Source organism: Spermophilus citellus, assembly GCF_964194105.1.
Source record: "Spermophilus citellus genome assembly, chromosome: 5".
In the NCBI taxonomy this organism is placed as follows: Eukaryota; Metazoa; Chordata; class Mammalia; order Rodentia; family Sciuridae; genus Spermophilus; species Spermophilus citellus.
Window position 1 is genome coordinate 10,235,959 of NC_138186.1, and position 16,470 is coordinate 10,252,428.

The 16,470-nt window shown below is 47.5% G+C and overlaps 1 protein-coding gene across 5 annotated transcripts in view; it reads right to left on the bottom strand.

Moving 5' to 3' along the window:
- The window catches only part of JARID2 (jumonji and AT-rich interaction domain containing 2), a 229,289-nt gene that overhangs the window by 81,670 nt on the left and 131,149 nt on the right, over positions 1-16,470 (bottom strand). For all 5 annotated transcript variants that reach the window (XM_081294272.1, XM_081294274.1, XM_081294273.1 and 2 more), the window contains one exon: positions 10,787-10,928. Coding sequence is in view for 2 of the 5 variants with exons in the window: in XM_081294274.1 (XP_081150400.1) it covers positions 10,787-10,928 (142 nt within the window). In the remaining 3 variants the exon portion in view is untranslated. The remainder of the gene's footprint in view (positions 1-10,786; positions 10,929-16,470) is intronic.

A 16,470-nucleotide genomic window follows, 5' to 3' on the forward strand; every position in this document is an offset into this window, starting at 1 on the left:
GCTGGGATGTGAATCAGCGATTGAGTGCTTCTGAGCTCAATTGTGTGTGTGTGTTTAGGGGGGACGGGGCAAAGAGTTTGATTCTGCATAACTAAAATTTTCCAAGAGTAGTTATATATACCTACTTAAACTTCACAAATCTCTCTCCAAACACCAAACTCCATGAATACAAATAAGCCAAAGTTTGGCCACATACCACTAGAAAACCAAAGAAAATGAGAAAATAGAAAAAAGTCCTATCCATTCATCACTATCATCACAAGAGAGCATTTACCATCATGGACTCGGACGCGTGGGCTGAATGTTTTGAAATTTTTAAGAGACCAAAGTCAGCCTTAGGTTCCAGCCCAGCACCCTGAGGCAGGAAGGTGTCCTTCCTCTCCAGAAGCACTAAGGGTGGCTGATGGCAGCTCACTGGCCTCACCTCCACCCCTGCAGTAAAACTAGGCAGCTCTCCTTAAATCCTCATCATATGTGCACAGGGGCAAAATGAAACTTACATTCTGGTTTCTGCATACGCAGATGTGGAGCGCTGCGCTGGTGTGCAGGCTTGGCTCCAGGAGGAGGGAGGAGGGAGGAGGGAAGGAAGGAGAGAAGGAGGGGAGGAGGGGAGGAGGGGAGGGGGAAGAGGAAGAGCTCCTTACAACACAACTCCAAGAGCACCTACCTGCTCAGTTGGTTCCTGACCCTTCAGCACAAAACAAGTGCAGTTAAGATTACACACACACCCCTTCCCCCTATGACAGAAAGGAGAAGGATCTGGACTATTCTAAACAGGATCATTTGCTTCTGGCACATGACAGCTCCTTCACAAGGATTTCCTTTCCTTTATTTAGCAACTCAGAATGAGCTTATTCTTAGTAATGTACAAATGTTTACTGCACAGCAGGTTCTCTGCCAGACATGGAGGATGCAAAGGTAACAGGACTGCCCCATCCAGCCAGAGGCTGAGGACCACCCTGAAAGTCTGAGAGCCAGGTGGGCATGACTGGCCCGTAATGACCACTCACACCCCTCGGCACCCAGACACACATACAGAAGTCTGTACTCATGATGCCGACTCAAGCCAACTCTGTTAAGATGAGCTTTAAGACAGGAGGGTGGATCTGTCTAGGCATCTAGGAGGTCAATCTAGAAGATTTTGCCTTTGCAAATCAAAGCCATTGAACCCAAAGCTCTGGGAGGGGCACCATGTATTACTGTGGTCTCCTCTCTTGACTGTCTAAATGGCAGAAATGGACCAAGCCCACTCCTGAAAACAAGTTGTTTTAGTTGCCGTCTTCTCCCTCCAGCCATCCCCCAACAAGGAGGCCACAGGGACAGCAGCAAAACACTGGTAAGAGCCTAGTCTTACACTGCAGGGCTGTTAACTAAGCAGCCGAGTGAGGTACCAGCGACAACTCCCCACATAAACACACGTGCACACTACACGTGACACTAATGCCTGGCACCTCCACAATCCAGGTGACTCAAACCCTCACAGATCCAGCACCTACTGTCTTTCGTAGGAATGTCAATGTGTTCATGCTCAAGGTTCAGGGACTTAAAAAAAAAAAAAAAAATTTCCAGGAGGGTCTGGCACTACTCAAGAGAGATCAAGATCAGGGTGATGACTGGATTTGTCCACTGGGGGTTTATAAAGGCAAGGAGGACAAAAACACGTGAGAGACTGAGAAGAGCTGTGAAAGAGGAGAAAGAAACTGGTACCCAGCAGTTTCCATGGCAACCACAAAGCATGCTAGACCCTAATTTGCCTGGGAGGTAGAAGTGATATCCTTGCAATCTGATCTGAGGCACCAGAAAAAGGAAATGGCCTCGGCAGTACTTATCCTGCCACAAATGAAGTTCTAACCATTTTCCTTCCACAAATGTAGCAAAAGTCTGTTTCTCAGGAACTTTAAGCAAATCGTGGGCCTGGACATGCATTCCCGCAAGAGTGTAAAAATGTGTCCTTAGCAACAAATTTAATGAGTCACTATTCTCATTAAATTAAAAACATCTCTGCCAATGTTTTACCCACATAGGAAACCCATTTTAAGGCAGGTCCCGTGTATTCCACCCCTTCCGTGAGCCTAACACCCTATTAGGACAGCAGTATGGTTTGTGTTTACACTGAGTACCTGCAGAGCCTCTCCAGAGGGAGAGCAGAAAGAGGAAAGAGGACGTCAGTTTCACCAATGAAAATGTCCCGCACACCACTGAAAGTTCAAACAAACGGCACCCAGCTAGGAAAGGTGCCAAAAGATACCGTCCTGGTTTACAAATTACTTAAGTATGGCAGCATCTCAAGCTTGCCCAGGATCTAAAATGGATCTAAAAATGGAAACTTCATGAAAACTCTGGACAGAGCCAGGGTGCTTTTGATCACAACCATAGAAGAGCAGTGAGAGCTTTCAAACTGCACAGTCCCCCAACTCCCTCTTAGGTTTCAATCATTTCTTTGTTTTGGTTAAATGGAGGAAAGTGGGGGGGGGGAAGCAAATTTGGGCATTTGTTCTTCACTGCCCATGGTGAGGAACCCTCCTGGAGCTCTGTCCCTGCAGTGAGTGAAGGCAGCCAAACCTCCAGGCCCATTCAGTCACTGTTGCTCAGGCACCTCCTACACCAGGAGGGAGGGCTGTGAAAGCACACCGACCCTCCCCATGTGGAGGCAGGTTACTTTACTTCCTTCTAAAGGCCACCTGGGTTGTTTTGAGCCTGCCCAGCTGGGCCTGCCAGCTGACAGCAGCCCCTCTGGCCCTGCAACAGTGTCATTTCCTATTCCCAGGGAAGGCGAGGAGATCTTGGGCACACCCCGCTGCCACTGTAAATGACTCCCAAAGTGGGCTTCAAACATGGCATGTAAACCCCCAGATCCCCAGAGAGAAGGCTACACTGGGTCCCAATTTCTTCCTCCCCTGTGACAACCAGGTGTGTCCTTTCAAAATACGGAGGAACTCTGCCTCCAAGTTCACCAGGTGGGTGGGGTCCACACCGCTGCCCTGTCCCAGCCCTCTAGTGAAGCCAGCAGGACACTGAAGCGTGTCTGACCTCCCAGAAGAAGCAGGCCATCAGAGAAGCACAAAACCCACCCCAAGATCACAAGGGCACAACCTCCCCCCCCCGCGCCCCCGCACTCATCCTGTCCTGCAAGTCGGGGGCAGCCCATGTCTCCTCCCACAGGCAAAATGCCCAGTACTCAAATGCTCACAGTGCTGAGCATGACTCCGGCATCCAGCTCCACCGGGCTCCAGACCCCCCACACTGGCCTGGCTTTCTGTGCTGTTTAGCTGAGAAGCCTGCAGCTCACTGGCAGCACGGTGCTCTGTTGGGGGAAACCCAAGAGAAGTGACTTGCAAAGAAGAGCAAGCAGGAACAGAGGAAGAGTCGGCCAGGCCTGCACTCTCCTGACACCCCCCCTGGGGGTGGGGGCACAGCCACCGGAGGATGCCATGACCTGCCCAGACCTTTCCCAAGCCCCTCGATTCTGTCCACACACTAGCTTTCTCCTCTCTTCGTACCGGCACATGTCAGTTTCCTACTGTAAATTAACGACAACTGGAGGAGAACAGGCCAGCACCTAGGTGAGGTCCTGGTCCCCCTTCAACACCAGAACATGGTACTGAGCACTCCCAAGGCTGGGGGCTGGGAGGGGGGCAGTGGCCATGCTTGGCCTTTCGTCCAGAGTGCACTGCCTTGACCATGGGGTTAATCCAGTGGGAAGGTCGGCCTTCCCCTACACACCTGGCAAAGCTCTTATCCTCCTACCTCATCACATGGGGAGTCTCCAACGGGCTGACACTAAGCCACAGTGTGGAACTCCATGCTTTTGCTCATCTATATCATGAAATTGGGCTGAATCGATGATCTTTCCATCGAGGTGCCTAGCAGCCTATGGCATCCGTTTAGATGACTCCAGGAGTATTCCATCTGCCCTGGTGGTCACAACCCTGAGGTCACTTTAACTCAGACTCCAGAGCTCTCAGGCCACAGAAAAAACTGGACAGGCAAATGTTCCACCTCCCTGTCATCCAGACACTGTGGGAGCAGGGACAATGGCACACACCTGTAGGTTGTGGTGAAGTGGCCTGGGGCTCAGTCACCAGTACTGGGAGGGAGAAGACTACGGTGGGCCTTCCCTGCTCTACTCAGGTCAACAGAAACCACTTGCTAAGTCTTTGCCTAAGAGAGCTCCTACATAAAGAGAGGTCCTCTGTGCCCTGTTTCCTCATCTATAAATAGGGCAAGGTGGGGATGGGGAGATGACCCGTCTCCCAGGAGTTCACTGGGAACCACTTGAGCTCATATACATACCAGATTGAGAACAGCGGCTGGCACACTGTGAGGTGCTGTACACTACCATTAATATCAACACAGTCCAGTGTCCAGGAGCAGGACACACCTGACCACTAAGGAAAGAGTAGAGCGACAGAAAGCTTCCTCAAGGAGGAGAAGCTCCTGGAGAAAACAAGACTTCAGCCAAAGCCGGCGAACTTGCAAAGGGACAGGTAAAGTATCATCACCATGGCAGGCGCTGGCCCATGAACTCTCCACAGTGGCCCCAAGGAAAGAGAGGACAGCAGTCAGCAAGGAGGGAGGCAAGAAGTGACCTGTGTCCCCGGAGCCTGCATTGTAGCTTTCCCATCCAGGTGGGATATGGTGCATAGCCCAAGGTGGGTTCAAGTCCAGAGGCACTTCTCAGCCTGATCTTGGTAGCAACAACCTGTGTCTGCCTTGACTAGAGAGGCACAGGACGGGGGTGGAAAGAAAGCAGTCCTCGCTGCCCTGCCACACAGAAGAGCCCCAACTCCCAGCCTGCCCCTCGTATCACCCAGGAACATCCTGCCCCAGTGCTGTACCAATAAACCACTCCCACCTGCAGTTCCAACACCTCCCTTCTATGTTAAGCTCCTTTAATCCTGGACTCTGGATTCACACAGCTCCACCCAACAGAGAGTACTGCTGCACCCTTCCCACGACTCAGCCAGAACCTCCACTTCCCTTCCCAGGTCTCAACCAGAACCTCCACGCCCCTTCCTGATGGAAGACTGGGCTGCACTTTAGGTCTCCACAAAGGGGTCTACCTGGCACCCTCAGTCACTGTTCATGCACAGACCTGTGAGAAGACAGGCAGGGAGACTCGCAGAGGGGAAGGAACACACAAAAATGATTTTAAGAAACAATGGTTCAAATTTTTCCAGAACGGGTGAACTCTTCAGACAAATCATAGTATAACCAGTAAACTTCAAACACAAGAAGCAAAGACCACTGTGTTTAATCATCTATTCCAAAAGGAGTTCCCAAAGTGAGGGGAAAGACACTTGGTAAAGTCACCGAGAACGACAGCAGGATTCCTGGTCAGGAACTACACACCAGAAGGCAAAGAAGTGGTGTCATTGATCACTTTTAACCTGGAATTCTATACCCAGCAAAAATGTCTTTCAGAAAATGAAGATGATTTTTTATTGAAAAATCCAATAACTGTACAAAATCATAACTGAAGTGGTTAAAGGGTGAAATAAAGACTTTTATACATACAAGATTCACTCATCCATCACCAATAAGTCTATATTAGAAATGTTAAAATCCTTCAAGAAAAATAAAAACCAGAGGAAGATCTAAATCTATAGCCAAGGGGAAGGGAGGGTGGGCAGGGGTGTGTGCACACCAGAAATTGAAACTAGCAAGGCAAAGAAAAATGGCAAGCTGTGGTAAACATATCCACATGTATTTTCTATGATATTTACTTCCAATTATTTTCTGTGACTTAGAGATATTACATAATATTATATTTCCTAATTGTCTTTTTGCCTTATACATCATCCAAGGCACGTTTTAGTCATGTTGTCTGTAAAATCTTAAATTATAAGAATTTATTCTCACTTTGAAAAAAAAAATATGCAAGGCTATAATATTTTAGAATAGCCTAGCCACTGGAGATTTCTACACCAAAATCAAAAGCTAATAGTAATATATCTGTCATTTGTTCGTTGGCAACCAAAGTGAACACATTTAATAATGAACAGTACTACTAACGCACTTTGTTAAGAGATGCTAAATTTATTTAAGACTTTAAATTTTCAATTCTTAATGATACTCTGAATAACACCAACTTATCATATAATGCTGTCAACAACCCTCATGCATTTGGACCCGCCTTCCTTCCAAGCTTAAAGGTAGGAAAGTGGTTTATATCACATAAAAGGAATAAGGAACATAGTCTTGCAGACAATAAAGCTACGGACAGAACACCTTTTAAAAAGCCTAGGCAATTTCTCACCAATATCAGCATGCATTCTCATCCAGAAGCTAAACTGTGCTCAGATATGACATCATACAAATTTAATAACTGCTTATATCACATTCAACCTACTAGAATGGGACTAATTATGCCTGAATTTCGTAAGGTTCATGCTACACTAACTCAAATAGAGCAGCTCTATCTATCCCCACAGAGGCACTGTGGGTCTGTCTGTGTGTCTGTGTCTGTGAGAGTTATGTGTGAGTGAGTGAGTGAGTGGGGGGGGGAGGGAGGGAGAGAGGGGGAGGGAGAGAGAGAGAGAGAGAGAGAGAGAGAGAGAGAGAGAGAGAGAGAGCATGTGCGCGCGCTCACTGGTACAGGATGTCCCTAGCATACACAAGACCCTTGGCCGTAGGCACTTGGGGCCTATCCCTAAGGTGAAGCCATGACTAATGCATGAACACCCCAATGCAATCTGCTCACCAACACCCTGTGTTCACAGTCAACCTTGCCTCACTCATACTTTCTCTATGCAAGCAAATACCACGTTGCACTAACCTCCGTAGAGGAAATTCGCACCATTCACCACAAGGTCCTTCCTGTGCCTCAGTAATTTCAAGAGGAAGCAGGTGCCCACACTTTTCCATCCACCTACAGACTGCTATGATGGGGCACCATGGAGAAAAGATAAATCACAATCTGTATAAATCAAAAACCCTCTAAAACATGTTTGAGAAGCCTCTGGTGACATGCATACACATAGAAATTCACGTATCAAATACGACAGCTACTGATATTATATAATACGTGAATACTTGTAATGCACCCTCATTCTCTTAAAAAATCATTCATGTCAACAACCATCATTACATGGTTTCTTTCATCAGACACATTTTACAGATGAGGAAACAGACCCAGAAATAGCACATGACCTGGCCCATGGTATACAAGTGAAGAGCCACAGTGACCTGTAATCCCAGGAGCTCAGGAGGCTGAGACAGTAGTACTGCAAGTTCAAAGCCAGCTTCAGCAAGTTGGCGAGACCCTCAACAGCTCAACAAGACACAGTCTCTACACAGTCTCCCGTTCCTACAGGGAGCATGCCCTGAACCCTGGTTTCTATTGAAGAAAGCCATTTGATAGACCATTCCATCCATAAAAGGTAAAGGGTAGTATTACAAAGGAACAAGAAGGCAGCCCACTCCCATTGGGTAACGCCCACTCCCAGAGGTGGGATCTACCCGCTTTCCTCTAGCCCAGCTCCACACCAAAGGCTCTTTCCCTCTCCACTCACTTCTGACCTCTCTGGGGAAGCACAGGCTTTCCAGACCAGGTACTTAGGTGTCTGAGTTGGAAGGTCTGATTTTAAGTGTGTATAAGCTGAAAAAAGGTGGGCTGGGATTATACTCAGCGGTAGAGCTTGCCTAGCACAAGTGAGGCACCACATTTGATCCGGTATCAAATAAAAAATAAATAAATAATGGGGCTGGGGTTGTGGCTCGGTGGTAGAGCGCTTGCCTTGCACTAAGGAGGCACTAGATTCTATCCTCAGCACCACATAAAAATAAACAAAATGAAGCTACTGTGTTCATCTGCAACAATAAATAAATAAAATAATGTAATATAATATAATATAAAAAATAAAAAGGGCTGAGGATGTAGCTCCGTGCTTTAGTGCCCCTGAGTTCAATGCCTGGTACCAAACAATAATAATAATTTTTAGACTAATATTCAGGGGCTGAGGTTGTAGCTCAGGGATAGAGCACTTGCCTAGCATGTGTGAGGCACTGGGTTCAAGCACTGCATATAAATAAATTTTTAAAAAGGTCTATCAACAACTATTTTTTTTAAAAAACAATACTACTTAGAATTCAGGGGCAGGGGAAACACATAATCAGCCTTGGAAGTGAGCCAAGTGCCCACCAGCCAGGCCTCTTGCTTTTTGTCTTTGGCTGGGCTGTCCATCTAGACCATGGTCAGTTCTTTTACAAAAGCTCATTTCATCACATGATGACCTTTTACCAGCTAGGTAAACAGTCACTCGTTAATGTTCTGAGCTCTCCCCACCCCTGGCTCCCCGAATTAAAATAAGAATTAGAAACTCAGGGAAAATGCCAAACTCTGAATTCTACTGCTTCAACCTGTGGCCTGGAAATTAAGATGGGGTAGGCTGCACTGAGGCTGGCCCCAGTCTTGAAGAAAGTCAGCAACATAGATTTGTTCTTGCTGTCCTAACATACACAACACACATAAACTAGTGATCCCAGAACCCTGCACCTATAGTGTGCACAGGAGTGAATCGGCAGTACACAAACAGCCAGCGATTCATATCATCCTAAAAAAAGATCTTTTAAAAAAAAACTTTTTCCCAAAGTAAATACAAAATTATGACCCTGTATTTTTGGGATTCACCCTTTCCTCCCAGAAATTCTAAGTTCCAAAAAGAGAATGAAAATAATGGAACTTAAAACATGCTCTTCCTTCGTCTACAGACTGTCTAAGCAATTGAAGATCCAAAAGAAAACAATGTCATCGACTGCAAAATAACCACTTGAAATCGTGTCCCTGGGCTCCACTTCTCATCCTCAGTGGCAGCGCACTCATTGATTATCAAACCATGCGGAACAGAGAGGACTCAGGCTCCCCAGGAACGCAGGTTCCAAGCCACCCTCTGCTTTAGGGGACAGGTTCATTCCCGACACCCAGGAGGGGCAAAGCAAGCGACTCCTTCGCAGCCTGGAACTATGAGACGCTGTTCAAGTCCTCTGTGTGACCCAATGACACTATGAGGAACCCGTGTCCCAACACCACCACCTCTGTGCAGGATGTGAAGGCCGAGGCCCAGCCTGGAACTCCAGTGACCCTGTCCAACCTCAATCCACATCACATCCCCAAGGGGTCTCACTAGTCAGGTGCACCATTACTCAAAACATGTGCCGTGGTCAATTTCTAACTCGGAATGGCAGAGAAGACATTTGCCACACTCAATGTCCCAGGAGAGCTGGGGTTGCTGCCTTGAAGAAAGCTTTCTCTTTTCTGTTGCCCTGGGGATTTCAGGTGCAATGATGGCTTTGTCCTGAGCTGCCAGATAACACACCAGGGCCTTTCAAGGGCAGCACTCCCATCTGAGAGAGGCACTAGAAGCTAGAGACCAGTCCAAGAGGATGAGGCCCACCAACTCTGGTCATTGCAGCCACAGGGTCCCAGCCAGGGCGAGGTCAAGGTTCAGTCAGAGCTACAGGAGGAGGTGCTCTCACAGCCAACACCACCTTACAGGTTTCTGTCCTCAAGGTGGGAATCAAGGGTGATGTCCAATGCATGAACATCCACGGGGGGGGGGGGGGGGGGGGGGGGATAATATCATGCATTCCAACATTTATTGATGTGACTGTTTTACACATCCCTGGAATCCTCTCCTGGTGATTCATCTTTCAAATCGGTTCACCTTTAAAATCGGAGCAAGCAGGAAGTTTCTTGGAGTACGCATAATACAATAGGTCCATCACCAAGACACTCAGCCAAATGGATTTGAATAGAGTAACATGCACACTGGCAGAGCCTTCCAATACCAACCTAATGTTATCTTCTAAGGCACAGTGTCGAGGAGTGAGAGGAAAGAAGATGGGACAGATGGTCCAGGATGGATGAAAACAAACTGAGAATCTGAGCTCAACATCTAAAATCCCAGACCTCAAAACCATTAAACGCACATGGCTAATCGTCTTTCCTCTTCATTTTCCACTATACTCAGCTGTTCGTTAGGCATACGCATCTACATTATTTCCAAAAAGTTAACTATAACCCTGCAGGATGTGTCAGAGATCAACTAAGGGAATTTTTCTTCTTTTCCCCAATCTCACCAACTAAGTCATGAAGATGGTAATCCAGCAGAACATCATGTGAGAACAGAAAAGGAAAGAAATGAGATATAGATTCTGAAAGGGGGAAGAGGAAATAGCAAGACATGTACCAGGTGTGACACCAACAGGGTTTTGAAACACCCATTTAAAACCATTCTTACTGCCACTGACCTTGAAACCACAAACTCTCATGAAACTAAAAGCTCTGACTTCCTTATCTCTTAAAGTTCTATAAAAATAATTGCTGGCAAGTTCAAAGAAACGTCCACAGCGACCAATTTGCTTAAACTCCAATGTATTAAAAATGTACACACTGTAATTTGTACTTTCTTGACAAAGATATATTTCAAACACATGACATTTCATTGTCAAGTTTTTAGAAACATCTTTCTCTAAAGACACCAAAACTGTGTCCGTTACACTCATCGCTGATGAGATGATGGGAAGAAACGTGTGCGACCAGGGTTATGACAGCTGGCGACTCTAGGGTCGACTCTCAGTCAGAAACACGTTTTATTCAGTCCACCACCCTTTGTTTATTCAATTTTAATTATAGCTGGACAATACTGCACTCTGAGACCTCTGAGAAAATCGAGAGATTGTGTCGGGGGGGCCCACGCTTGTTCCCGTGTGGCCAAAACGGGAGCCTGCGCTGGTAGGTCCTGCTGTGGTTAACATACGGATACTTTCAGCCTTGGGTACTAACCTTTTCCTCGACGGCCCTTCTTCAAAATCTGAAGAACTAACATCGTTGCTAGTCGAGGACACCTGGGATGCATCGTCCTTCTCATTCTCTGACTGTTCTGACGCTGGTCCTAATCCCTTAGTCTGGTCATTACCAAGGAGCCCTACAGGTGAGAAAAGGGACAAACACTTAGATACATCACATCAGGAAGCAGCACTTTACCACAGTTCACCCTGTGCAGGCTGGTAAGGAAGGACAGACACCACGGGGGCAGAAGGGGGTTCCCAAGTACACATCCCTTTTGAAGGGTCAGAGTTAAAAAAAAAAGAAAGAAAGAAAGAAAGAAAAAGAGAAAAAGAAAAATCACCCTACTTCAGACCTCTCAATGTTGAAAGGCCGAACAGGGAAGTGATTTCAACATGAAGAAATCTCAACAGAAATTTGAGATCAAATACCAGATGCATTAAAAAACAAACAAAAAACCCTAAAGTATAGGTTTGCATCTTTTGTGGCTAGAGGGTAGAAAAAAGAAAGGAGCATCACTCATTATCCAATTAAACTGGTTTATTTATTTTGAGGTGCTAAAGGTTCAGAAATACTGACAACCTAACACTACCTTCGCTCTGTGACCATTGGTTCAGTCTCAAAAGGACAAGGATTCTTGATATACTGTACCACGTGAAACTGGGAGTCTTGATACCCACTTGTGCTTCTATGGACAAAACAAAAAAAAAAAAAAATGAAGAAAGGGCCTAGGGAGGAACACTCTAGAAGCAGCTATTCAATAAGGGATATGATCTATTTTAACAGGCAGGAAGTCCACACTAGTGGTTACCAGCTGAAGGAAAGACTCGTTTTGCTAACATTTGGATTCCTTTTCGTCTGTGGATGCAGTGTAGATTCTATCAACGAGAAGCTTCTACTACAGCAGTGTCCCACAGCAACTGCCCAGCAATCAGTTTGACGGACATGAGGTGGTGGACGGCAGAAGCAATGCCCACCACTGTACCTGCAGTTTCGCCAACCAAGCGTACCAGGTAACTCCCTGATTTGACCCTCCCAGCCCCTCCACCAACTGTATGAACATCTCAATCCCTGTATTAAATCTCTTGGATTCAATCCCCTTTAGAGTGATTACTGTTAAGCAATCTTTTACACTATGTATAGTTAGAGTGTTACCTTCTGAAAGAACATAGTACACACTGTGACAAAGCCCTGGCACAGGGACTTTCCCAGTTGCCTTCACATCATCTTCAAGGCATGAGTAATAATGTAAGGTTGGAAATATAGCACAAGGTAGTAAATAAGCTCATTAAGGGCCAGGACTACCATCAGTATGGAAATGAACACAAACTTCCCAAATGAAGAGGAAATGCAGGGAGTCTGCACTGTGAGCGCCCCCGCAATAAAAAAAGATGCACAAGGTATAGAAATCTGAGGTTCCAAGGACAGACACAGGCTGCATTTCAGAGGTGAGTATCCATGTCTCACTGGGAGACTTGCAACAAGGCTAATGTGACTAGGGTAACAGAGTTTAAATTTGGCTTAACTTGAATGAAAAAACTGAAGGAAGCATTTCATTAATTTTCTATCAATTGTAGAAACATTTCGGACATATGCAATTCTGTCAAATACATTAAAATTAATTTTACCTTCTTGTTTCAATTTCTTTGAATTTGGCTCTGGAAAACTAAAATTACAAAAGTAGTTAAAATAACCTCTCTGCGCTCAGCAGGATGCCAGAACCAATACTGAGGCAGAGGAGGCACATGACAGGGGGAGCGCAGGCTACAGGCACTGAGAACAGACCAAGGGACATAATGCACGACCCCCACACACGTGTGGGGGGGGGGGGGGTGCACCTTCCACACAAGCGGATTCTTCCCTGCACTTGAGATTTCCAGAGTGTGTATGACCATAAAGGTGAATACAGCAGGGAAGGTGCACGGTGTGGGGAGGGGGGGTGAAATTCCTCGTCTTGTTAGCACCCTCTGTGCTGCCAGGGCACCAGGCACACGGGCATAACAAGATCCAATTCCAGTCGGAGAGAAACAAAGAGCACAGGCTGCCGGTGCGCTAGGTGACACATTAGTACTACATGCAAGAAGAAATGTTGGGCGTACCCCACAAGAAGCCAGGGACGGGCAGGCTAGTGGGTGAGCCAGCACAGCCAGCCAGCCCCACGGGACAAGAACGCCAGGTTGGGATCTGCTTGAACTCAAGAACATGGTGGAAAGGGGGAAAGCTGGAGGATGAGGAGGGGGCTCTTGTTACCCTGTATCTAGATCATGAGAAACTAAGGAAGGACAGGTGGAGGAAGGCTCCTGAGCCTGGACGTGTAAGGGGTACTTCATAGACTAACGTGAGTGCATCGGCCTGACTGATTCCGCGCTCGTGCCCTTCTCACGACCATCATCTCAGCAGGCAGGGAAAGAGCACAGGCTTCTCTGACTGGACCATATATCAGAGTCACCTGGAGGGCCCACCTCGTCATGCCCCGAGAACCTCGGTGACTGCAGAGTCCACCTCAGTCAGAAAGCAGCTGGGTGCCTCAAGCCACTGCGTACCTGCAGGCAAGCTTGAGCTCAACCCAGGCAACGATGACCCTGCACTGCATCACAGCACGCTCTGGGGGCGTCCTCGACACAGCCCAGTGGGGAGCGCCCAGCCTTTGAGAAGCTTGCTTACAAAACGTGCCAAGGTACTAGGAGGCAGGTGATAGGAAGAAGATGGATTCAAGAAAAAGGGGTGGGGAAACATCCTCCTCTAAAAAGCCCAAGTGTCACAAAGACTTATAATGCACCCCCACCCCAATATTAACACTCCAGGCACAAATTCAGGAAAACTACATCAAGAAATTTCATGTGGAAAAAAAAAAAAAAACCCGGGAATTGTGGCTGACTTCATTGTGAGCATCATGTGAGCTGAAAGGGACGAGGTGGCTCTGAGCTGAAGGCATGATTGAGCCGCATTAAACAGAAAGAAAAGTAATGGCTCCATTGTCCCCTGCCCGTAGACCAGTGTCTCAGAGCTCGCCAGGCCTTCCCCCTTTCCAAGGGCAAACAATGAGTGAACACCCAAACCAGAAGAGACACACATGGGCTGTTGTCTGCATCAGACTCACTCTTCAGATTCAGAAAATGCGGCCCAGACACAGGGAATTAATTGCCTGCTATGCAAATCAAAGGACCATAGCTTTGTCCAGCAGGATTGACTCCATTTCAACAGATCAACTTTTTTGATTTGTGCACTCCCATTCTGTAGACAAGGCCGCAAAATAAATTCACATGTATTTTTAGCAAGACTGTCTACAGGGTGGACCCACCAGAGCTCCCCCACCCCAAAACTCACTCCTCCCCTTTCTCACAGTTCTCACTTCATTCTGAATGTTTTAAACCAAACTGCACAGCCAGCCCCACGAGGAGAGACAGGTCAGCAGGCGGCAGCAGACTGCCCCAGGGCAGAACAGCCCCGTGACAGCACAGAGCTGGCACGCGCCACCGCCTCTTTCCAACGCAGCCCTGCCACCAATCTTTACTAATTATTTTTACTCAACAAGAAATAATGAAGATGGACCCTCTCCCTCATGCATTCACACCGTCTTATTTTTTCAGAAGCCCTTCTGCAGCCAACACAAACCTCCATCAGGGAAAGGAGGTCAAACAGAGCAAACTGGGGGCCCCAAGACCCGGCCTCCTCACATTAGCATTTGTTCGCCTCTATTAATATTCAGTAGGTTGAACTTAAATTAAACCATGTCTATTGTCTTTCACAAAAGCCATAAATATGAGCTGAAAATTTCAAACTGCTGTGGTAAAGACAGCTTGGGGACTGTGCCTGCAACCCCTGCTAGACACCGTCAGCGGACAGGAGCACCGTGTAACGGGTCAGTCTCCACCTGGCCACCACATCACGGCGCATGGACAAACCCCCAGGAAAACAAACGCGACAGAAGCTGGTCACCAAGGGCTCTGTGGATGCAGGAGCCATTCGCCCAGTCTCCCAGATCAGCACAAATGAAAAGGCTTCCGAGGTGCAGGAGCACACGTGACCCAACAAGCTTCTAGTGGAGTCCAGAGCAGCAAAAAGGGCTGCAGGCTGGTGTGCACGGCTCCCTGACATGAACCAGGTGGGAAGCAGGTGAGAACCGGGCCAGAGGGAGTCTGCTAAGGAACCTGCAAAGCAGTCGGTGAGAACACTAGATTCAGAACCCCAACATTCAGACAGAAGGAACTCCTTGAGGGGGAGGGGGATGCAGTCCTTATAACTTTATGATGTTTTAGATAAATCAGAGTCATCGGTCTCCCCCACCAGTTTCCCATTCGAGAGAACACAAAACCAAAGGGAAAGCCAATGCCTCTCCTCCACCAACAGGAACAATGAAAGAAGGGTTAAAGAGAAAGGGAAACAGGGAGGGCTTTGAAGCTGTCCCAGTGCCCCTCAAACATCTGGAGCACACCAAACTTATTAGCATAATAGGCAGAGTCCATGCATTTGGCTTTGTTGTAGAAGACTTGCACAAAAGGTGATTTGGTGTTACAGAGCCAGTGCCGTCTGTCACCCTGTCACTGTGAGACAAGGTATCACATTACATATTAAACAGACAAGCATCCAAAGAGCTTTCATTTTCAGCAGCAATTTCTCAGTGGTGCGTGCATGTGTGCGTGTGTGTGCGTGCGCGCGCGAGTGCACGCCTGCGCGTGTATGCGCATGCGACACTTCAGAGTTGGAAAGAAAATCATAAGAAAAAGCCGCCTCTGGGTTGGTGTAGGACCCTCCGTGAGGCGACCAGAGCACACGGTTTGCCGCCATTACTAGAGAAAAATAAAGCCCACGTTCAGACTTTTAAAGAGAAATAGAATTGTCTGCAGACAGTGCAGGCACGCTGATGCAGGGCCCACTTCACAGGGTCACCGTGAATGTAGATATTAACCCCAACTGTTCACATGCAGGTCGCAGAGATGCCCCCCCACCCCCCAAGCCCAGAGCTCAGCCACCTCCAGCTCCCCAGAATCAGCACACCAGACATCAAAATGATGAGGAGGAGACAGGACGTCGGTGGCACACTTATGGTCAACAAGGCACAAGTGAAAATGGCTGCATGCCTCAGATTACAGAAAATAATGATGCTCTTCTCTTCCAAGAGCAGCCGCTCAGGCCCACTGGGGCTCCCCTTTGTCTATTTCAAATCAGCTATGGAGACTCCCATTCCAGTCAAGGGAATGCCACCAGAACCCCCACCCCCTAGGCAGACACAAACTACAGGGGAAGCCACGGTCTTATTCCTTTGTCCCCCAACCCCAAGAATACAAATATGTAGCTATAAAGATCAGGGGCATTTTTTAAAAAACATCCTTAATCCCCCCAAGAGCCCTCTGACCACAGATGAACTCTGGAAATCTAAACCTCCTTGATGCCCACTTAATGGGGGGGGGGGGGGGGGGAGTCCATTGAAAACGTGACATAGTGACCACCATTACCACAGAACACATGGGCCACTGGGTAGGCAGGAAAACTGTTTTCAGAATCCAGCCAGATGCCTGCAACCAGCAGGCCCCCAAAGCATCCCCTCACCGTGAGCCACAGGAGAACAAGCACCCAGCATCTACTATAGGTAGGAGACACACGAGCACATCATTGGTGCCCAAAGTGGGCACGATTCTGGCCGTCAGACACCCTGGATGAGTGGACAACACCTACAAGAC